Source organism: Notamacropus eugenii, chromosome 6 (genome assembly GCF_028372415.1).
Source record: "Notamacropus eugenii isolate mMacEug1 chromosome 6, mMacEug1.pri_v2, whole genome shotgun sequence".
Classification (NCBI taxonomy): Eukaryota; Metazoa; Chordata; class Mammalia; order Diprotodontia; family Macropodidae; genus Notamacropus; species Notamacropus eugenii.
In genome coordinates, this window is record NC_092877.1 from 3,198,717 (window position 1) to 3,216,960 (window position 18,244).

Here is an 18,244-nt window from a genome sequence, read left to right on the forward strand (position 1 = left end):
GACTGTGCAAAGTCACCAGCCTCACTTTCTCCTGTGGAGCCTCTGGGTCCAATGGTCAGATATAGATCAGGACAAATGGAGATGACTGAGGCAAAGCCTATCTGGTGATTAAGACTTAATAAGAAATGAGGCAAAGAATGACCTCTTTAAAAAAAAAAAAAAGATCTGGGATGTGACAGAAACAATTGTTCTTTACATTCATTCAGAGCCAATCAGAGCCCAAACAGTGACCAAGTAGGGTTTGGCCTGGGATCCATTGTTAGCCAATCAACAAGAGCCAGAGTGATTTGGTGGTTAAGAAAAAACAAAATCAAAAAAATTTCAGCCATTAGAATTTACATTCTGTTACTTAAGTCAAACTCAACTGACAGAATCTGACCTTGTCCCCGTTCCCAGACTGATTGTGTAAATGTCCCAAACTCTTCCCTCCAGAGATTCCCAAGTTTTCTCTAAGGACTTTCACTTGTTATGAAAAATAGTTTACCAGGTGAAACTGTAAGCCCTCCCCTAATCCCTCCCACCTTTGCACTTTGGCCAATCCCTCAGCCTTAGCCCTCTCCTTGGGTATCCCAGCACTTGCTGTGTGGCATCCTGGGCTGCAGCTCACTCTGATTAAAGACTTCTACTTTGCAATATTAGCCTTAAATTCAGGTTGACAATATCAATGGCAATCTCTAGTACTAAGGGACCTTCTCACTGATTCAAAAGTATATTTTAAAGGTCCTCTTTAAGATCAATGGAAAATATTATGAAGTAAATACTTCTCCAGCCCAAAACCCTTGAGGAAATGGATTGAGAGTGAGAATGAAACTTAGAATAAAAAGTACCTCCTGTCTAGTTATGATCATTGGTTCCCCATCACATACATGGATCGGTGCTAAGAATCCTCTAAGGACAGTTTCTTCCGCATTCTGAAAGGATTTCTCCCCAAAACCTCCATCTGAGGAAGTGTTCACACCAGCCACGCTCTCAAGCAGCCTCAGACTCTCTGGACAACTTCTCCACCTTGTACAGAAACTCCATTTCCCCCCTGTTGGCATTTTCCCTCAATTTCCCATATGCATGGGATGCTCTCCCTCCTCATCTCTACCTCTTTGTTTCCCTGGCTTTCTTAAGTACCAGCTAACTGGAAACTGCAGGGATACCTACCAACTGGGAACTGGCTGAACAAGTTGTGGTTTATGATTGTGATGGACTATTACTGTGCTACAAGAAAGAAGGAGCTCAATGATCTTAGAAAAACATGGAAAGACTTGCATAAAATAATGGAAAGTGAAAGGAGTAGAACCAAGAGGATATTGTCTATAGGAAAAGCAACATTGTTTTAAGAACAGCTTTAAGTGAATAAGTCATCTTGACTGTGATAAATATCCAAATTAGCGCTAGAGGATACATGAAGAAAGATACTATCTACATCCAGAGAAAGAACTGATAAATAAAAGTATGTATAGAAAAATTTTACATATATGTATATGTATATATACATATATACCTATTTGTGTCTAATGGTAGCCATCCTTAGGGCAAAGAGGGAGGGAGGGAAGGAAAAGAAGAAAAAAGAAATTTACCTAACTTTATTCTAAATTTAAAAGGAACAACAAGCCATGCATAACAGAGCTGCAGTTTCATGGGCAATCATCTTTTTATTATGCTGTGTTACATAAATGCTTTTTATTCCATAAATTAAAAAGTGTGAAAAAGTAAAAGCCCCGCTTTTCCGCTCCCCCATCTTTCATTCATCCTATATGGAGCTTATTTCCACATAGCAGTTGGCATCCCATCATGAGCAGGGGCTGTCTTGTCTTTCTTCGAATTCCCAGCACTTAGCAAGGCGCCTGGCATGCAGCAGGTGATTAACTTTCTGACTGTTTCGGCTTGTGTTTGCCTTCCCAGCGTAGTCCCTAGCACATCAATAATGGGCTTCATAAGTGATTTTGCTAATCCAGTGTAATTATTAGGGGACTGGTTAGAGGAAAGAAGCCTTTTGGCCTTTGGATGGCTAGGGGAGGAATACAAGCAGTTTTAATAAATAGACAATAAAATCCTATTGTTCTAGGACAGGGTTCCCCACCCCTGTTCTATGATGTTGATCCCCAAACTGTATTCTATCATGCAGGATGTTTAACATATAACTTTAATAGCTTAAAAGTGTACTAAGATTTTGGGACACCAAGTATTATGAGCTTTTCCTTGTTCAAAACTCGTTACTTCAAATTGTTTTGGGATAGAGATTCTCTATACAGCCTGTTTGTACGTTTGTTGTCTGTCCCATTAGACTAAGCTTTCTGTGGGTAGGCATTGTCTTTGACTTCTTTGTATCCTCAGCTCTTAGTGTAGTGCCTGATATTTAGAAGGAGGGTCATAAATACCAATTGATCAAAAACCTCAAAATGGATCGGATCAAATGTTAAAGAAATGCTATTACTAACCATCTACAATTCAAGGAACCCAAAGTCCTGTATTCATTTCATTACCACAGAGGAATTAAATTCAAAAGAAGCTTGCATTAAGCTCCTGTTGTCTACACTTTGCTGGGCTGAGAGAAATAACAAGTTTAAAAAATCCCTGCCCCAGTGGAGTGTATTGTAAAATCTTACTAAGGAGCTTATTTCCTTCCATGGAGGCTTATCCTTCTTTCACTAACCACCTTCCCCTCCAGACCTCACAAGCACTGTACTTACTATACAATATTCTACATATCATAAATGAGCAATGGTTCCACCAGTACTCTGGAACCTCCCAAACACTGAGCTAGCTCTGGTAATGTGTGCTTTTGCTCCTTGTGCTAATTTTGGCCTAACAACCAACACCAAGAAAACACAAGTACTCCATCAGCCAGCACCATACCACCCATAGGTGGAATCATCGGCTACAGCAAATGGAGTTTTGAATGATGTGGATAAATAAGTTTGATTACCTTGTCAATATACTTTCTAGGGATGTACACATTGACACTGAAGTTGACACACCCATTGCCAGAGCTAGCTCAGAGTTCGAAAGGCTGTATTACCAAGCACCCTAGCATATCCAGAATGACCTGCTAGCACAGGTTCTTTGATATGCTTTATACAGGAAAGACAGCTTTAACAATCTTTCTTTAATTAAGCATATATGTCATTCACTAGTTCAGGGGAAAGGTTAGCACCCTGAATGTGGAGAAAATACAGAGTAAGTATAAGCAGAGAATTAGCACAAAGATTCAACAGACACAGTTCTCTCTGTCTGAACAAAGTAAGACAACCACCTACATACACCACCAGATGGGTGAACACAAACCTTTGAGTAGTCCATGGGTTCTTAACAAACAGCTACTCAGTCCCGTCCAAAGAATCCAAAGGTCCTTCTATAAACTAACCCCCCCCCCCCACAAAAATACCAACCTCCCAGTTTATATAGTTTTCAACTAATAAGCTCAGAGCCAGCAGGCATCACAACCCATGTAACTCAGCACAGCTGTGAACTAGAGGGGTTCAAAGGAGATTGAGCATTCAGATGTTCTCAATTTAGCCTGAGCCTAGGAAACTGAACTCCAAAAAGAAAACAACAAAAATCCTACTTTGCTTGCTCTTACAGGGGCTCCAAAGGAAAGTGTGAGAGAGGAGAAGTATTCATTGTAGATCAGACTGAAGGTCTACAGAGCCATTATACCAGTGCCATGCCAGGAAACTGAATTGCTTCGATTTGAATTGTCTTAGGTTCTGAAGATCACCTCGGTGGGATAAGGTACCAGACACCAAGGTCCTTTTTCAAACTAAACTACCAAAGATTCAAATGTACCGCAGAGAGCACAACTATGATGGACTGACCACGTTGTTCAAATGCCAAAATTCTATTTTACAGAGAACTCACACAGGGCAAGCTCTTACACGGAGGTCAGAAGGACGCTCTCAAGATGTCTCTGAAGAACTTTGGAATTGCTTATATGACTACGAGATGCTGACACAGGACCACCCAGCATGGTGTGCCCTCATCAGAGGTTCTAGGCACTTTGAGCAAAGCAGAATTGAAGCAGCCCAAAAGAAACTGGAGATGCAAACTCAAGAACCCAGTCCAAATGTTCCTATGTGTGTCCCACCTGCGCTAGGGCATTCGGAGCTCATATGAGTCTGATCAGACACATTTGGATACATTGTAACCTGACTAAGGTTACAACCAAACAGCTTTGATTTACATAGTGTATAGCATAGCACCTCCCCTGGCCCCGTAGAGTGCTCTGCATACAGCTGGCATTCCATAAACGTCTGTTTCAGAATAATACCGAGCACCCAAGGAAAGCCCCTAAAACAGACACACGTGTAAAAAGTAGCCATAAAGACCAAGAGAATGCACAGAGAAGAAAATTATGAAGTCTGAAAAGAACCCCTAAAAAATGATCACTTTCCAATTTTCTCTCAAGAAGTCAAGAAGCATTTATGAAGAGCCTACGAGGTGCTAAGCCCTGAGGATACAAAGGTCAGAGACAGTCAATCTTCCCACACCTTCCTCCTCCATCCAGAGACCAGACAAGACCCAGCATTTTCTCTGGCCGGCCCCACTTCCTCCAGGACGCCCCCCTGGGGAGCGTCTGCCGTTCGTGCTCAGTCATACCCCACTCCTTGCGACCTCATTTGGGGTTTTCCTGAGAGATTCTGCAGGGGTTGGCCATTTTCTTCTCCAGCTCATTGGACAGCTGGGAAACTGAGGCAAGCAGGGTGAAGCGACTCGCCCAGGGTCACGCAGCTAATCGTCTGAAGCGGAACTGGAACTCAGGTCCTCCCGACTCCAGGAGGGCGCTATGCCCTGGGCCCGCCGGCGGCGCCCGGATTCACCTCCCACCGCTGGGGCTAAGCACGTGTGGGACCGTGGGCAAGTCACTTAACTTCGCTGGCCCTGAGCTTCTGCATCTGTAAAGTGAGACTGCGGCGGCTACGCGGCCTGTCGGGTCCGGGTAGCTCTAAGTCTGCCATAATGCGCCTCAGCTTCCTGCCCTCCCGCCCTACCAAGACGCAGCACCACCCCCATCAGTTCTGCGCCTGCGCAAGGAAATGCCCCAGCTCCGGCCCCGCCCCCTGGGGAGGCCGGCGGAAATGGCCTCGAGAGAGGCTCTGGCCGGGGACGCGAAGCTCCATCCTTTCCTGCGCCCCGCCGGGCCCGCCAGGCGCCGAGTCTGGCCGAGCTCGAGGCTTCGCAGGGCCTCGCGGCGCCGCCGGAAGTGACGCCAGGCCGAGGGGTGGGCCCGCGCGTCCCGTCGGGCCTTGCGGCGGCGGGATGATGGCGGCGGCGGGAGCGTTAGAGAAGAGTTTCGTGGAGCTGTGCGGCGCCGAGCGGGAGACACAGCGGCGCTTCCGGGACTTCACCGTCTGCGGCTCCGGTACTGGGCGAGCCCCGGGACCCCGGCCCTCTCCGTGCCTCAGTGTCCCCGTGCGTGCCGGGGGGCTTGGGCCCAGGCACCGGAGCGGGCCGCGCTGTGACAGCCCGGGCTGTGAGAGGCCTGGACCGGCTGTGCTGAGGCCCCGCGCCGCTGGGGGGCCGCGTTCTAGGCCCCCCCCCCCCCCCGCGCCCCTCAGGGGCCGCGTTCTAAGGCCCCCCCCCCCGCGCTCCTCAGGGGCTGCGTTCTAAGGCCCCCCCCACCCCTCAGGGGCCGCGTTCTAGGCCCCCCCCACCCCTCAGGGGCCGCGTTCTAAGGCCCCCCCCCCCGCGCCCCTCAGGGGCCGCGTTCTAGGCCCCCCCCCCGCGCCGCTGGGGGGCCGCGTTCTAAGGCCCCCCCGCGCCCCTCAGGGGCCGCGTTCTAAGGCCCCCCCCCCCCCCGCGCTCCTCAGGGGCTGCGTTCTAAGGCCCCCCCCACCCCTCAGGGGCCGCGTTCTAAGGCCCCCCCCCCCCGCGCTCCTCAGGGGCTGCGTTCTAAGGCCCCCCCCCACCCCTCAGGGGCCGCGTTCTAGGCCCCCCCCCCCCCCGCCCCTCAGGGGCTGCGTTCTAAGGGCCCCCCCCCCCCCCCCCCCCCCCCGCTCCTCAGGGGCCGCGTTTTAGGGCCCCCCTGCCCCTCACCTTCTATGTTCTAAGGCCCTCCAGCCCCTAGGGGCCAGTGCTCCAGTCCTCTCCCACCCCTCAGGGGCTGCGTTCTAAATCTCCAGCTCCTTCAGTCCACGTTCTAAAGTTTCCCCTACCGTGACATTCGATATTCCAAGAAACCTTCCAGCTCTAACATTCTGCGTTCTGAAGCCCTCTCCAGCTCTGATGTTCTAGGCTCTAAAGTCGCCTGACATTCAGTGCTTCAGAGTCCCTTCCAGCTCTAACATTCTGCGTTCCGAAGCCCTCTCCAGCTCTGATGTTCTAGGCTCTAAAGTCGCCTGACATTCAGTGCTTCAGAGTCCCTTCCAGCTCTAACATTCTGCGTTCTGAAGCCCTCTCCAGCTCTGATGTTCTAGGCTCTAAAGTCGCCTGACATTCAGTGCTTCAGAGTCCCTTCCAGCTCTAACATTCTGCGTTCTGAAGCCCTCTCCAGCTCTGATGTTCTAGGCTCTAAAGTCGCCTGACATTCAGTGCTTCAGAGTCCCTTCCAGCTCTAACATTCTGCGTTCTGAAGCCCTCTCCAGCTCTGATGTTCTAGGCTCTAAAGTCGCCTGACATTCAGTGCTTCAGAGTCCCTTCCAGCTCTAACATTCTGCGTTCTGAAGCCCTCTCCAGCTCTGATGTTCTAGGCTCTAAAGTCGCCTGACATTCAGTGCTTCAGAGTCCCTTCAGCTCTAACATTCTGCGTTCTGAAGCCCTCTCCAGCTCTGATGTTCTAGGCTCTAAAGTCGCCTGACATTCAGTGCTTCAGAGTCCCTTCCAGCTCTAACATTCTGCGTTCTGAAGCCCTCTCCAGCTCTGATGTTCTAGGCTCTAAAGTCGCCTGACATTCAGTGCTTCAGAGTCCCTTCCAGCTCTAACATTCTGCGTTCCAAAGCCCTCTCCAGCTCTGATGTTCTAGGCTCTAAGGTCACCTGACACTCAGTGCTTCAGAGTCCCTTCCAGCTCTGACATGTGCTGAACTGCCCCGATGTTCCCTTTGCAGAACTCGTGGGTTTGTCCGGAGCTGTGAAGTATGTGGAGAGCGCGGGCGGCTTCTACTACTTGGAAAGCAGCAAGTTGTTCTCCGTCACCAGAAACAGGTTCATTCATTGGTGAGTGTTACAGAAGGAAGGAGGTCTGGGCCATGTACTCTAGTATGAGGGGATGATCGTACCTAAGGGAATAATGGTTTGTGAGAATAGGAAGAGACTTTAAAAAAATCTGATTTCTAGGTTATATGGAGAACAAATGTAACAACAAGAAATTCTGGATTTTGGTCCCATTATTTAACATCTCTGGAACTCAGTTTCCACATCTGTAAAATGAGGGTGTTGGACTATATAATCTCTAATGAATGACCTTTCTCACCATAAAGTTATGGTCCCAGGCAGTAGGAAATAAAAATGACCGACATTAAATATGTTGTACTCTACAGTAACATAGAACATGGTGATAGGTTCTGGGGAAAATATCCATAGTTAAGATATTAATCTTTCCTCACAAAGTTTACAGTCTAATATAGGTCTGTTTGCAGTCCATCAAAAGATTTCAGGCAGCCCTCGAAAAATGTAGAATTGTCACTGCACACTCTCCTGTTTGTCGTATGACTCGCAGCAACCAACCATCATGGATCTGTCTCTAGTATGAACCTATCTGTGACTAGAAGAAGTTGAGCCTATTTTAATTTTGGCCCCTACCTACTGCCAAGTTGTGCAGTCTGGTCTAGTAGGAACCTAAGAAAGACACCTTAGAATACAGTCTTCCATGGTAGGTGCATTAGCTCTGCTCTGAGAAGTTCCAAGTGAGATGTGAAGGTGACAATCATTCTGTACCAGGTCTTGATCAGGGAAGACTTCCTCAAGGAAGTCATCAGGTGGAGCTGTAAGGGGTGGGCGGAAATGCAGCAGATAAAGGAGAGGAAAAACATAGCAATTTGGGGAATAGCCTATAAAGCCATTAAGGTATGAAAACTTGTGCTTGGAGATAGAATAAAAATTAAAAGTCTGGCTGGGGAAGGGGATGGGTATTATAGGAAACTGGAAAGTCTGTGGAGGGCCTTGAATGTCGGGCAGCAAACTTTGAACTATGAAGCCATGAAAGATTTGTGAGCAGGTCTATTGTATAGGTCAGCTTTTAGATGCAGAGGAAAGGTGGCCTGAGTGGAGCCCTGGGAAACCCATGAGCATACTTTAGTTCTGGCTTTGCTATAATGTGCACAGAATCTGCCCTGAATGCAGAGTACTTCCTTTTTGTTGATGTATAAATTTTGTATCCACTCCATCAGTAAGTGCAAACACACAAACTACAAAGCAAAATCTTTTCAACACAAACAGGTGACTGCAGCTTGTGACTGCTAGTTGAAGCAGCCATGCACTTTTGTAATTTTCTACTTGTCAGACCAGAGGGGAGTTGTCTGCTTTCAGTTTAACAGGGTAGAACCAGCATCATTATGGACAGCCTGAGTTTGCTGTTTAATTCTTTCACTTACATAGTTGTACTCAATGTGCATGTTCTTTTGGATCTGCTCTCTTTATGCTGCTGTCTCCCTTCATACAAGAATTCTCGTATTTCTTTGAATTCTCTTTTTTGTTACGTGGGGTACAATAATATTTCATGACATTCAGACGCCACTGTTCATCTAGCCTTTCCCCATTCGCTAGGCACTTTGCTGTCAGTCTCATGGGAGTCATTTTTGAGTAAAACGTGGTTTCTTTATCAATCAAATGTAGACAGCGGGGAAAAAGAGAAAGATGATGTTTCATCATCAGTAATTATAATTTCTGTAGCAGCTTCAGACTTCCATAGCATTTTCCTCCAGGAATTCTGTTAATTAGTTATAAATAGAATAATTCTTTTTTTAAGTACAGATGGAACTAGTTCAAAGAATGTAGGTGCCAACTATGGAGTGTTCAGGTCTAACCAATAGTCTTCATTTTGCACTGTGTGCCTTAGAGTGGCTTGTTTTAGATAGAATAAAGTAAGAGGATTATTCTTACCTTTCTTCTCTTTAAGGAACGTTTTATAGAAACAGGGGGTTTTAGGGATTTGGGCGGGGGAATTGGCTAAGATCGTGAGGTGTGGAGAAGGTCATTTTAGAAAAGCACCAGGGTTGCAGCATTCCAGGAAGACAACGATGGCCTGAGTGGAGGCTATGGCAAAGATCAGGGTTAGGAAACAGACAAGAGAATTAGGACTCTAGAGAAACAAAGGCAACTAGCTAGCAGTGATGAGTCAGAATTGGCAAATAAATTTGATACATCAAAAGTAAGGAGAAAGGTAATATAGTTTACCTGTTGCGTTGGGGAAAACATGAATATGGAGATGGTTGTCAGGATTTTCAATGAAGGCTAAACCTACTTGTGCAGTTAGCCTTTGACCAAAGGGTTCTTTCTTAGTAGGAAGTGTTTAGGTGATGAATTTGAAAATTTTTCTTTTTAGTGCCCTTCTTAAAGTTTGGAATCTCTTTGCCTACTGATGTACAAGCCCTGTTTTAGAAGTAGCAAGAGAAAACCAAACGGCCTCATCAAACATGTTGAAAGGCTAGTATGTTCCATTTAACTACTGACTATAGAAATGGTGTGCAAAGATGAACATGAGGACGACAGTGCATGACCTCGGTCCAGGTACTCATTCTTGGTTAAGCCCTACCATCAGCCACAGGGATTAGCAGTGGGTCACCCAGACTTGTGGGAGTTGCCTTTGCTTGGTATTATATTGATCTGTTCACATGACCAATATCATGAAAACAAACTTCACTTCTCCCATCATAATAAATTTTATCTCTTGTTCTGGCTTCTTTTAAGGCTCTCACCTCCAGGGTCACTTCCTACACTAGGCATTTCCTGATCTCCCCAGTTCTTAGCAACCTACCTCACTCCCAGAATTCCTTTGTGTTTATTTTGTACCTGCATATTTGCATTCTGATTATTCTACCTCCACTGGAATGTAAATTTCTTGTGTTAGATTTGTTCTCAAGTGTTTTATCATAGCTAACATTTACATAGCGCTTTAAGGTTTGCAAGGGGCTTTATAAATATTATCTTGTTTTATTTTCGCAACAACCCTGGGAGGTGAGTGTTTTTATTATCCCCATTTTACAAATGAGGAAACTGAGGCAAACAGGTTTAGTGACTTGTCCCACAGTTAGTAAATGTCTGAGACAGGATTTAAACTCAGCTTTTCCTGATTTCAGGTCCAGTGTTCTACCTATTACTCTACTTAGATGCCTAAGAGGTTTTTTAAAATGCTTATTGAATTGAATTTCTTCAAATAAATGAAACTTGGAATTGTTTTCATTTTGTGGGGATATTTTTAATATTAGATTTTATATTATTCTCTGTATTATAAATTCAGATATAATTTTGTGATTTGGGGCTCTTGGATAGCATTGTATATGCAACATTGGTCTAAGGTGTCTTTTATCCAAATTCTCAAATGGGGGATATTTGCATATAATATTTGTCATCCTGTCCAGTAACAGAAAAATATAAATTTGATAACCACCAAGAAGTCTCTTTTTCTCTCTCTCAACAGGGTCACCTCAGGCGATACTTTAGAGCTAGTGGAGGAATCTCTGGACATAAATCTTCTGAATAATGCCATCCGCCTCAGATTCCAAAACTGTAATGTCTTACCTGGAGGCGTTCATGTCTCGGAGACTCATAACCATGTGATCATTTTGATTTTAACCAATCACACAATACACAGAGTAATACTGCCTCACCCTTCCCGGATGTATAGGAGTGTAAGTTTAAATGAAGTTTCCAGAATGACTATGACTTATTAACTCATAACCCCCCATGGTTATCCCTTAAAATATTATCCCTTGTCTCATGACCAAACTTGATTTCTGTACTAGAGCTGTAATTACCAACTCTGCATCAAACTGAAGATTTAAAGATCTCACGCAGGAGCTTTTTTCTTTCTAGATAACCCATTTTTACTTTGAAAGGGTTGGTAGTGGTATAAAAGAATGATTATTTTAAATTTATAAATGGCTTGTTATTTTGCAGGAGTTGGTAACTGAAAGTCAAATGCAGTCAGTATTCACTGATATTGGGAAAGTTGATTTTAGGGATCCTTGCAACTGCCAGTTAATTCCTACAGTTCCTGGACTGGCACCCAATTCTACCACTTCAGTAGCCTGGCTTAGCAGTGAAGGGGAAGCAATGTTTGCTCTGCCTTCAGCTTCCGGGGGATTATTTGTCCTGAAACTACCTCCTCATGATATACCTGGTAAGATGGGGACCTGGCATCCATTCTATAACTGTGTCATGTAAAGGGGAGGAGGGGGTTCCACATCATCTCATCCTGCCTCCTTCCTCGAGGTAAGGAACCCCTTCTCCAACATTCCTAACAGGATTTCACTGGCATGGCTCATATACTTCCATCTTCTCATATTTTAAAGCATTGAATCCATAGTCAATATTACTTGATCTCCGAATTTTAACTTACCTCCCTGCTAGACTGGAAGTCTTGAGATCTACACATACATATTAGATACTTGATGTTGGGTTGAATTGAATGAGGCCGTTTTTTTATGTGTGTGCAGGTCTGATACATATATTACTCATGGATTCCATAGTGTAACAGGAGCAATGAAACCTATAAAAGAGTAGGAAAATTGAGATTGAATCCTCAAATTGTACAGTGCATTATTTTAGATGATAAGACTAAAACATAAACTCCTATCCAGAGGTCAGAAACTAACATTTAGAACGATTTACTATTAAATAGAAAGATTAATGTGATTAGAAATGAATTTGATTTCTGCTCCCAGGAAGAAGTAAAGTGCTTTTTTTTTTCCTTTCAGCAGGTCATCTTGTTGAACTTTAAGCACATGTTTTTGTCAGTCATCTTGAGAAATATTTTTTAATGTATTCTCCTCAGGTGAAAATATAACCCAAGTTTCTCTCTTCACTGTTTGAATCTTTTACCCTGTTTTGTTTTGTTACTGACCGCAATGTAAGGGGAACCTTACATATAATTCCTTCTTTGTTTTGTAGGTACTATGTCAGTTGTAGAGTTGAAACAGAGCTCAGTAATGCAACGTTTGCTTACAGGCTGGATGCCCACAGCTATCAGGTTAGTAGTAGCTTGTAAAGAAATCAGAAGACCTGTATTGATCTGATTTATACCTTGGCCTAAATTTTTTTAAAAGGCGCACAAAAGCATTTATAGGATTTGATAATGTCACACTAATTCAAAAGTATTTAAGTGTTTTGTAATTGATGATATTAAATAACATTCTAGGGAGGAATAGTTTGTAACATCGTATGTGATGAAAGTAAACACCAGAGAGCCATGGTTCATTTAGGAATTTCTGATACATTTTCCACAGCATTGATTCTGTCCAATACCTTTCATGGAATGGGAGCATATACGCAAGCACATGCTTACATGTATATGTAGTTAATTTTCTAAATCCAGCTGCATCTAGAATAATTACCAGAAATTGCCTGTTTCTTAGAGGAGATTAGCATATGAGAGAAACAATTCTGTTAGAATGGAACTTTTTTCTATTATAAATTATTACATCGATTTGGGTCAAATCCAGACATACAATGCAGACTTAATATGAGTCCATAGTTAACCTATGTAACTGATAATAATCCTATCCCATAATTCAAAGTGTTTCCACAGGCAGTAAACTAATGCTGCTGCTGCTGCTACTGTTGATCAAAAAGACATGAAAACCTCAAAAACTCCATCTTGCCTGGATCTCTTGAATGACTGCTCTCTGGCTTTGCTACAGCTCTGTATGCTTATATTTTTAGGGGTGACCAGAGCCCTTCTGACCGCCCTGTAAGTCTCTCTGTTCACTGTGTGGATCATGATGCCTTCATCTTTGCTCTTTGCCAGGATCACAAGCTCCGGATGTGGTCTTACAAGGTAAAGGCCCATTCTTTCTTAATCTTAAAGTTGAAGGCTGGATGAAGCTGATTGTGTTGTTCTGAAAAACAATCAGATCAGGAATCTTAGAAATCCTGATATCGTCAAGGAATTTGTTTTCGTACATTTTGGTTTGCACTTAGAATTTCTAAAACACAACAGAAACAGATCTATATTTTGGTAAAATAGAACTTTATATTTGGTTTGCACTTAGAATTTCTAAAACACAACAGAAACAGATCTATATTTTGGTAAAATAGAACTTTATAAACTAAAAAATCTAAAAACGCATCATCATAAAAATAGCAGCAGTGATACCAGTTTCCTTTTTAGGATCTGCCAATTGAAGAGAAATGTTTCACCGTACCCTTTTATATAAGTAAAATCTATCAAGTTGTTCAAATAAACGCTGATAATGATTTTTGTGCTAGTATACTTGGACTGAACATTTCTGATGATTAGAGGGAAAAGGGGAGGTGTCTTTAACAACTTTTTTTTTAATGTCTCTTGTTATCTTTCCACCTAACGCAGGACCAAATGTGCCTGATGGTAGCTGACATGCTAGAATATGTGCCTGTAAATAAAGACCTGAGACTGGCAGCTGGGACTGGCCACAAATTGCGCCTCGCCTATTCCCCTTCCATGGGCCTCTGCCTGGGTGTCTACATGCATGCGCCAAAACAGGGGCAGGTATACAGTGATTGGCATTTTCCTCAGCTTTACATGAGTATTTTGGAGCCACTTTATCAAGTGAATCCTTTTGTCTTTTAAAAGTCTAATCTTGTTAATTTAGCTTACTAAACATGCGTAAACTAATTGTCGTTTGTGAGATGCCAGCAAGTACTGTGGGGACATGGAAATGGATGATTTTGAAGAGTAGAGGTAGAAAAATGGAGCTGGTGGAGGAGGCTCTGCTTTTAATGGACCATGGGGGAGTTAGCCGGCTCAGAAGGCAAGAGTGGTCACCTGCCCCCATCCATCAGAAAAGCCATGCCTTCAAAATGGGCGTCTGAGAGGAGCCCAGGCATGGTCGTTGTGCAGAGGAAGATGTGTGGGTGCTTGGGGTGTGTTCTACACTGAGTCCAAAGCGGATTTCTCAACAAGAACGTTTCTTTTTACAAGTCATTCTCGTTAAGTCTTTGCTCAAATAAACGAAGAAGCATTTGTTAGTTGGTAACATACGAGAGACTGCATTAAGTGCCAGAGATGCAAATACAAGGGAGATCGGCCTTCCCCTCAACAACCATTCATTCTAGAAGGGGGAGATAGCATAGAGGGAAATGGGGGCCAGGGAAGGGAGAGTTGGTCTGGAGAGTCATTAGCACAGTGAGTTGATCCATAAAATCATTTAGTCACATTTTCCAAAAACAGTTGATTTGAGTACCGTGCTCAGAACACGAGGTGTAAAGCGGGTTGGGATAAGTGACTGGATGAATGCCCCCTTGTTTTCTTCATTTTAAAGAAAATAACACTGACATTCCAGTGATTTGCAGTGAAATTTCAAGTTGTTTTCAATACTGCTTTGTGGTTCAAAACAATTAAGCTATTGTTGGTTATGCTGATTGTTCGGTTTAAAGCACTGTTTGATCATCCTGCTTAAAAATTTATATTTCAACAGTTCTGCGTTTTCCAGTTGGTGAGCACTGAAAGTAACCGCTACAGTCTAGATCACATTTCTTCATTATTCACATCTCAGGTAGGTTCCCGTGGTAAAAATCCCCTTTTATAAGCCATAGTAGTCAAGACCACAAAGCAGTGTATGGTTTAAGAGACTTCAAGCTATCAAATCAGATTTCACTGCACTTGTGAATGAAACCCTTATCTTAATTCCACCGCGGTTCAGTGTGGTAATGTCCTTCTAGTTTTTGATGCATTTACATTTTCTTTTCCTTTCTGTTAGGAGACACTGATTGACTTTACCTTAACATCCACTGATATCTGGGCACTGTGGCATGATGTTGAGAACCAAACAATTGTGAAATACATCAATTTTGAACAGTAAGAATTTCCCTCTTTATGACCCTGCCCTACTCAAAACATACCCATCCTTGAAAAACAGGATAGCTTGTGATTTGTAACTATGGTTTTATTAGGAGTGAGAGTGTTTGTCCAGGTATTGGAAGAGGCTGTTTGGAACTGAGCATGCTGGAAACTTACTGAGAGCGTGAGCTTCAGGTTAAATTCTGTGGAGAGTTAGGTGTGGAGGCCATGTTTCACCATCCTGTTTCTGGGTTATCATTGCTGCTAGCCTGACAGATATGTTCTTCTTCAGTAATGTCGCAGGGCAGTGGAACCCGGTTTTCATGCAGTCTCTGCCAGAGGAAGACATCACTACCAGAGATGACCAGGACCCAAGAGTAAGTGGCGCCCAACTAAAGTCAGGTCCTAAGGAGTAGGAGGTGACTGCCTTTGCACACTGGCTTTCACAGAGGGAAATCCCACTCAGCTAACCACTTTGGTGCTGAGGAGCTCAGAGAGGACCCTCGAACGGAGCTAGTCAGGAGACCTGGCTTAGTACTTCCAGGCTGTTGGACATTGGGTTCAGCAGACCCTCACCTGTCAGATGGGAGTAGAAGTGCTCACCCTGCCTAATCCTCAGGATCAAATGAGGGTCAGAAAAGCAGTTTGCAAACCCGGGTGGGATTCATGGAAGTTACTGGTGTTTTTATTATTGGTGGTGTGAAAGGGAAGTGAATCCAAAAGATTCTAGGCTGGAAAAAAGGAGGAATCCTGCCTGATTTAACTGGGGGCCCCAGAATTTCAGTCAAAACCCCTGTCTGATTCCATTTCTTCGCTGGAAGAGTGTAGATACTCAGGTTCCAATTTAAACTGACTTTGGCTGATGAGGATGGAGTGGGAAACTGTTCTGCCCACTTAAATGGCACTTCAACTCTACTGGAAATCCACTTTGGCTCAACTAGAAAAATCCATTTTTCTATCACTCCTCAAGGTTTTCAAAGGATTTTATGTGGATTATTTAACCGTTCTTATTTTATTCTTAGATCAGCCCTGTGGGATAGGTTTGCCATAGGCCATTACCACCATTTTACATGTAAGTGGTGGCAGTTAATTATGGCTAACGTTCATATAGTACTTTGAAGTGATTGTTTGGTAAAATATTCATCACTGCAACGTGGAAAGCCTCTCGTACTGATGTTCTGAACTCCCACCGCCAGGGTTCTGACGTGACGCTTCTCGTTTCTTCCAGCAAAGAACAAGATCAGCCTTATCTGGTAGAAGGAATTGCTCATGTGTGTCATTTCGTTTTGTAGAGATTTAAGAATTCCTGTTCTAGGCAGATGTAGAAACAGTTTCCACACTATCTAATGTGAATGAAAATATAGGAATTTGGGCTCTCTTTTTTTTTTTAAATAAAGAGGTTTCTTGGGTTGTGGTTTCAGTCCCTTTCATTTGGCTTTGCTGACTTTGCTGTACATTCCTACAGGAGACCTATCTAGAGAGTCTTTTCACGCCTGGACGATTCACCAATGCCGCTATTTTCAAAGCTTTACAGGTTAGCAAGAAGTTAATCTATATTTGCTACTAATGTTTTCATTTTGATGCAAGACCTTTGCATGTGTTAATTACAGTGCACCCATGTGGAGGGATATGCTAACCATCACAGTAAAGGACAATTACTTTTTCAATTCAATCCAGCAAACATTTATTAAGCACCTCATATGTTCAAGGCCTTGAGAATACAAAGACAAGGTCAGTAAGCAGTGCCTGTCCTAAAGGAACTTGCACTCTACCAGGGGATAGAACATGTAAATGAATAAATAAGTACAAGGTAATTTGAGAAGGGAGAGACCATTAATAACTAGGGGATCAGGAAAAGCATAGAGGAAACCCCTTGAAGGCAGCCAAGGATTCTAAGAGCTAGATATGGGGAAGCATTGCATTTAGTTATGGGGGACAGTTTGTGCAGAGGGAAGAGAGAAAATGTTGAGTTCCAGAAACAGCTAGACCAGTTTGGCTGGGACAGAGCAAGCAGTGATAGAGAGTGGTGTGAAATGAATCTAGAATCTTAGAGCCAGGTTGTACACACAGGGATTTCAGCACCAAACTGAGAAGTTTGTAATTTTTCCTAGAGGTAGTAGGGATGTTTTTGAGGAGGTGATTGACATGGTCCAGACCTTTGCTTTTGTGTAGATGAGGTGGAGAAGGGAGAGACTGGATGCAGATAGCCCAGTTAGGAGGCTATTGCTGAAGGCCAAGAGAGGAGTTATGAGGACCTAGATTAGGGTAGTATGTGTGTCTGTATGAGTGGAAAGGATGCGGGAGATGCTTTGGAGGCAGGATCAGTTAGGCCTGGTAACTCTGGCTACAGAAGGCAAGGAAGAACTGCATAGGACTGCAGCCTTAACAATTGAGTGGTAGAGGGGGCAGGGGAAGAAGTATTATTAAAGAGTAAAACCTCTCGCTTCTTGGTGAAGGGATTCCTTATGAGTCATACTCCCCAAGTTCCTATCATTGTTTCCTAGCTGTGTGGCCATGAGACATCTCACTTAAGCGTAAATAACAACTGCTGAGGTCATTCCATAGAATTTCTGCCCTTGGAAGGTACTGGTACAACCTGAGCTGGTTTTTAGTTAGTAGTGTCTGGCCAGAATAGAAGGAATGTGAATTTCCTGAGGTTTAAGAAAATCTTAGGCACAAAGAATTATTTTTTACAAAAGGCTTCTTCACCCTAAGATGTTTCATCAGAAAATAAGTTTTCCTGGTAGATTTGAGGAAGAATCATGAATATTTGCATTGGAAACAGCCTTAGAGAATAGCAGGTCTAATTTCCTCCGAAAAGCAGAAGTCTCTTCTGAACCATCTCATTAGGGGGCCGTCCTGTGGATGTGCCATTGCCTCTCTCAGGACAGGAAAAGATCACAAGTTAATATAGATCACAAAGCTGAAGTGGTTAAGACTTTGTTTTCTTGTATTTAGGTGAATCTCGCCATCCTTACATCTTCTAGCCACTGGACAGCAACACAGAGCAAGTCTGCTTTTTCCCATGAAAGCCTTGACTCTCCAAAGCGAGCTGCTGTAACTTTCTCTTCACTTCCCACCACCCATTATTTGTGGCCATTTCAGGCCGATCCCCCTGGGTGCATTTGTCCCTCCTAAAACGTGACCCCTGCCATTGAACACAATCCTCAAGATGTGAAACCTCTGCTAAGGAAGCCTAGGGTTACAGTGACTTCTTAAGCAGCCCCATCATGCCATGAGCTCATTAAACTTGGCAGCTCAGATCTTATTTCATGTAACCTGCTTGCTCCCCTTCCACGTCTCCCCCAGTCTCTGCAGGTATATGCAGGTGCAGTTGATTTTT

General features: G+C 43.8%; 1 protein-coding gene and 1 long non-coding RNA gene across 2 annotated transcripts in view; one reads left to right on the top strand and one right to left on the bottom strand.

Annotated features, from left to right (window-relative positions):
* Window positions 1-1,618: 1,618 nt before the first annotated feature.
* Window positions 1,619-4,963, bottom strand: LOC140509719 (uncharacterized). The gene is made up of 2 exons (XR_011968894.1): window positions 4,588-4,963; window positions 1,619-1,901 (listed from the first exon to the last, which is right to left on the bottom strand). It is a non-coding gene; the product is annotated as an uncharacterized lncRNA (long non-coding RNA).
* Window positions 4,964-5,212: 249 nt separating this feature from the next.
* Window positions 5,213-18,244, top strand: part of NUP160 (nucleoporin 160) — a 47,196-nt gene continuing 34,164 nt past the window's right edge. The window contains exons 1-11 of the mRNA XM_072617519.1: window positions 5,213-5,350; window positions 7,034-7,142; window positions 10,564-10,774; window positions 11,043-11,265; window positions 12,036-12,114; window positions 12,807-12,921; window positions 13,453-13,611; window positions 14,540-14,617; window positions 14,822-14,919; window positions 15,194-15,278; window positions 16,367-16,435. Coding sequence (XP_072473620.1) covers window positions 5,248-5,350; window positions 7,034-7,142; window positions 10,564-10,774; window positions 11,043-11,265; window positions 12,036-12,114; window positions 12,807-12,921; window positions 13,453-13,611; window positions 14,540-14,617; window positions 14,822-14,919; window positions 15,194-15,278; window positions 16,367-16,435 — 1,329 coding nt within the window. The 5' untranslated portion in view covers window positions 5,213-5,247. The remainder of the gene's footprint in view (window positions 5,351-7,033; window positions 7,143-10,563; window positions 10,775-11,042; window positions 11,266-12,035; window positions 12,115-12,806; window positions 12,922-13,452; window positions 13,612-14,539; window positions 14,618-14,821; window positions 14,920-15,193; window positions 15,279-16,366; window positions 16,436-18,244) is intronic.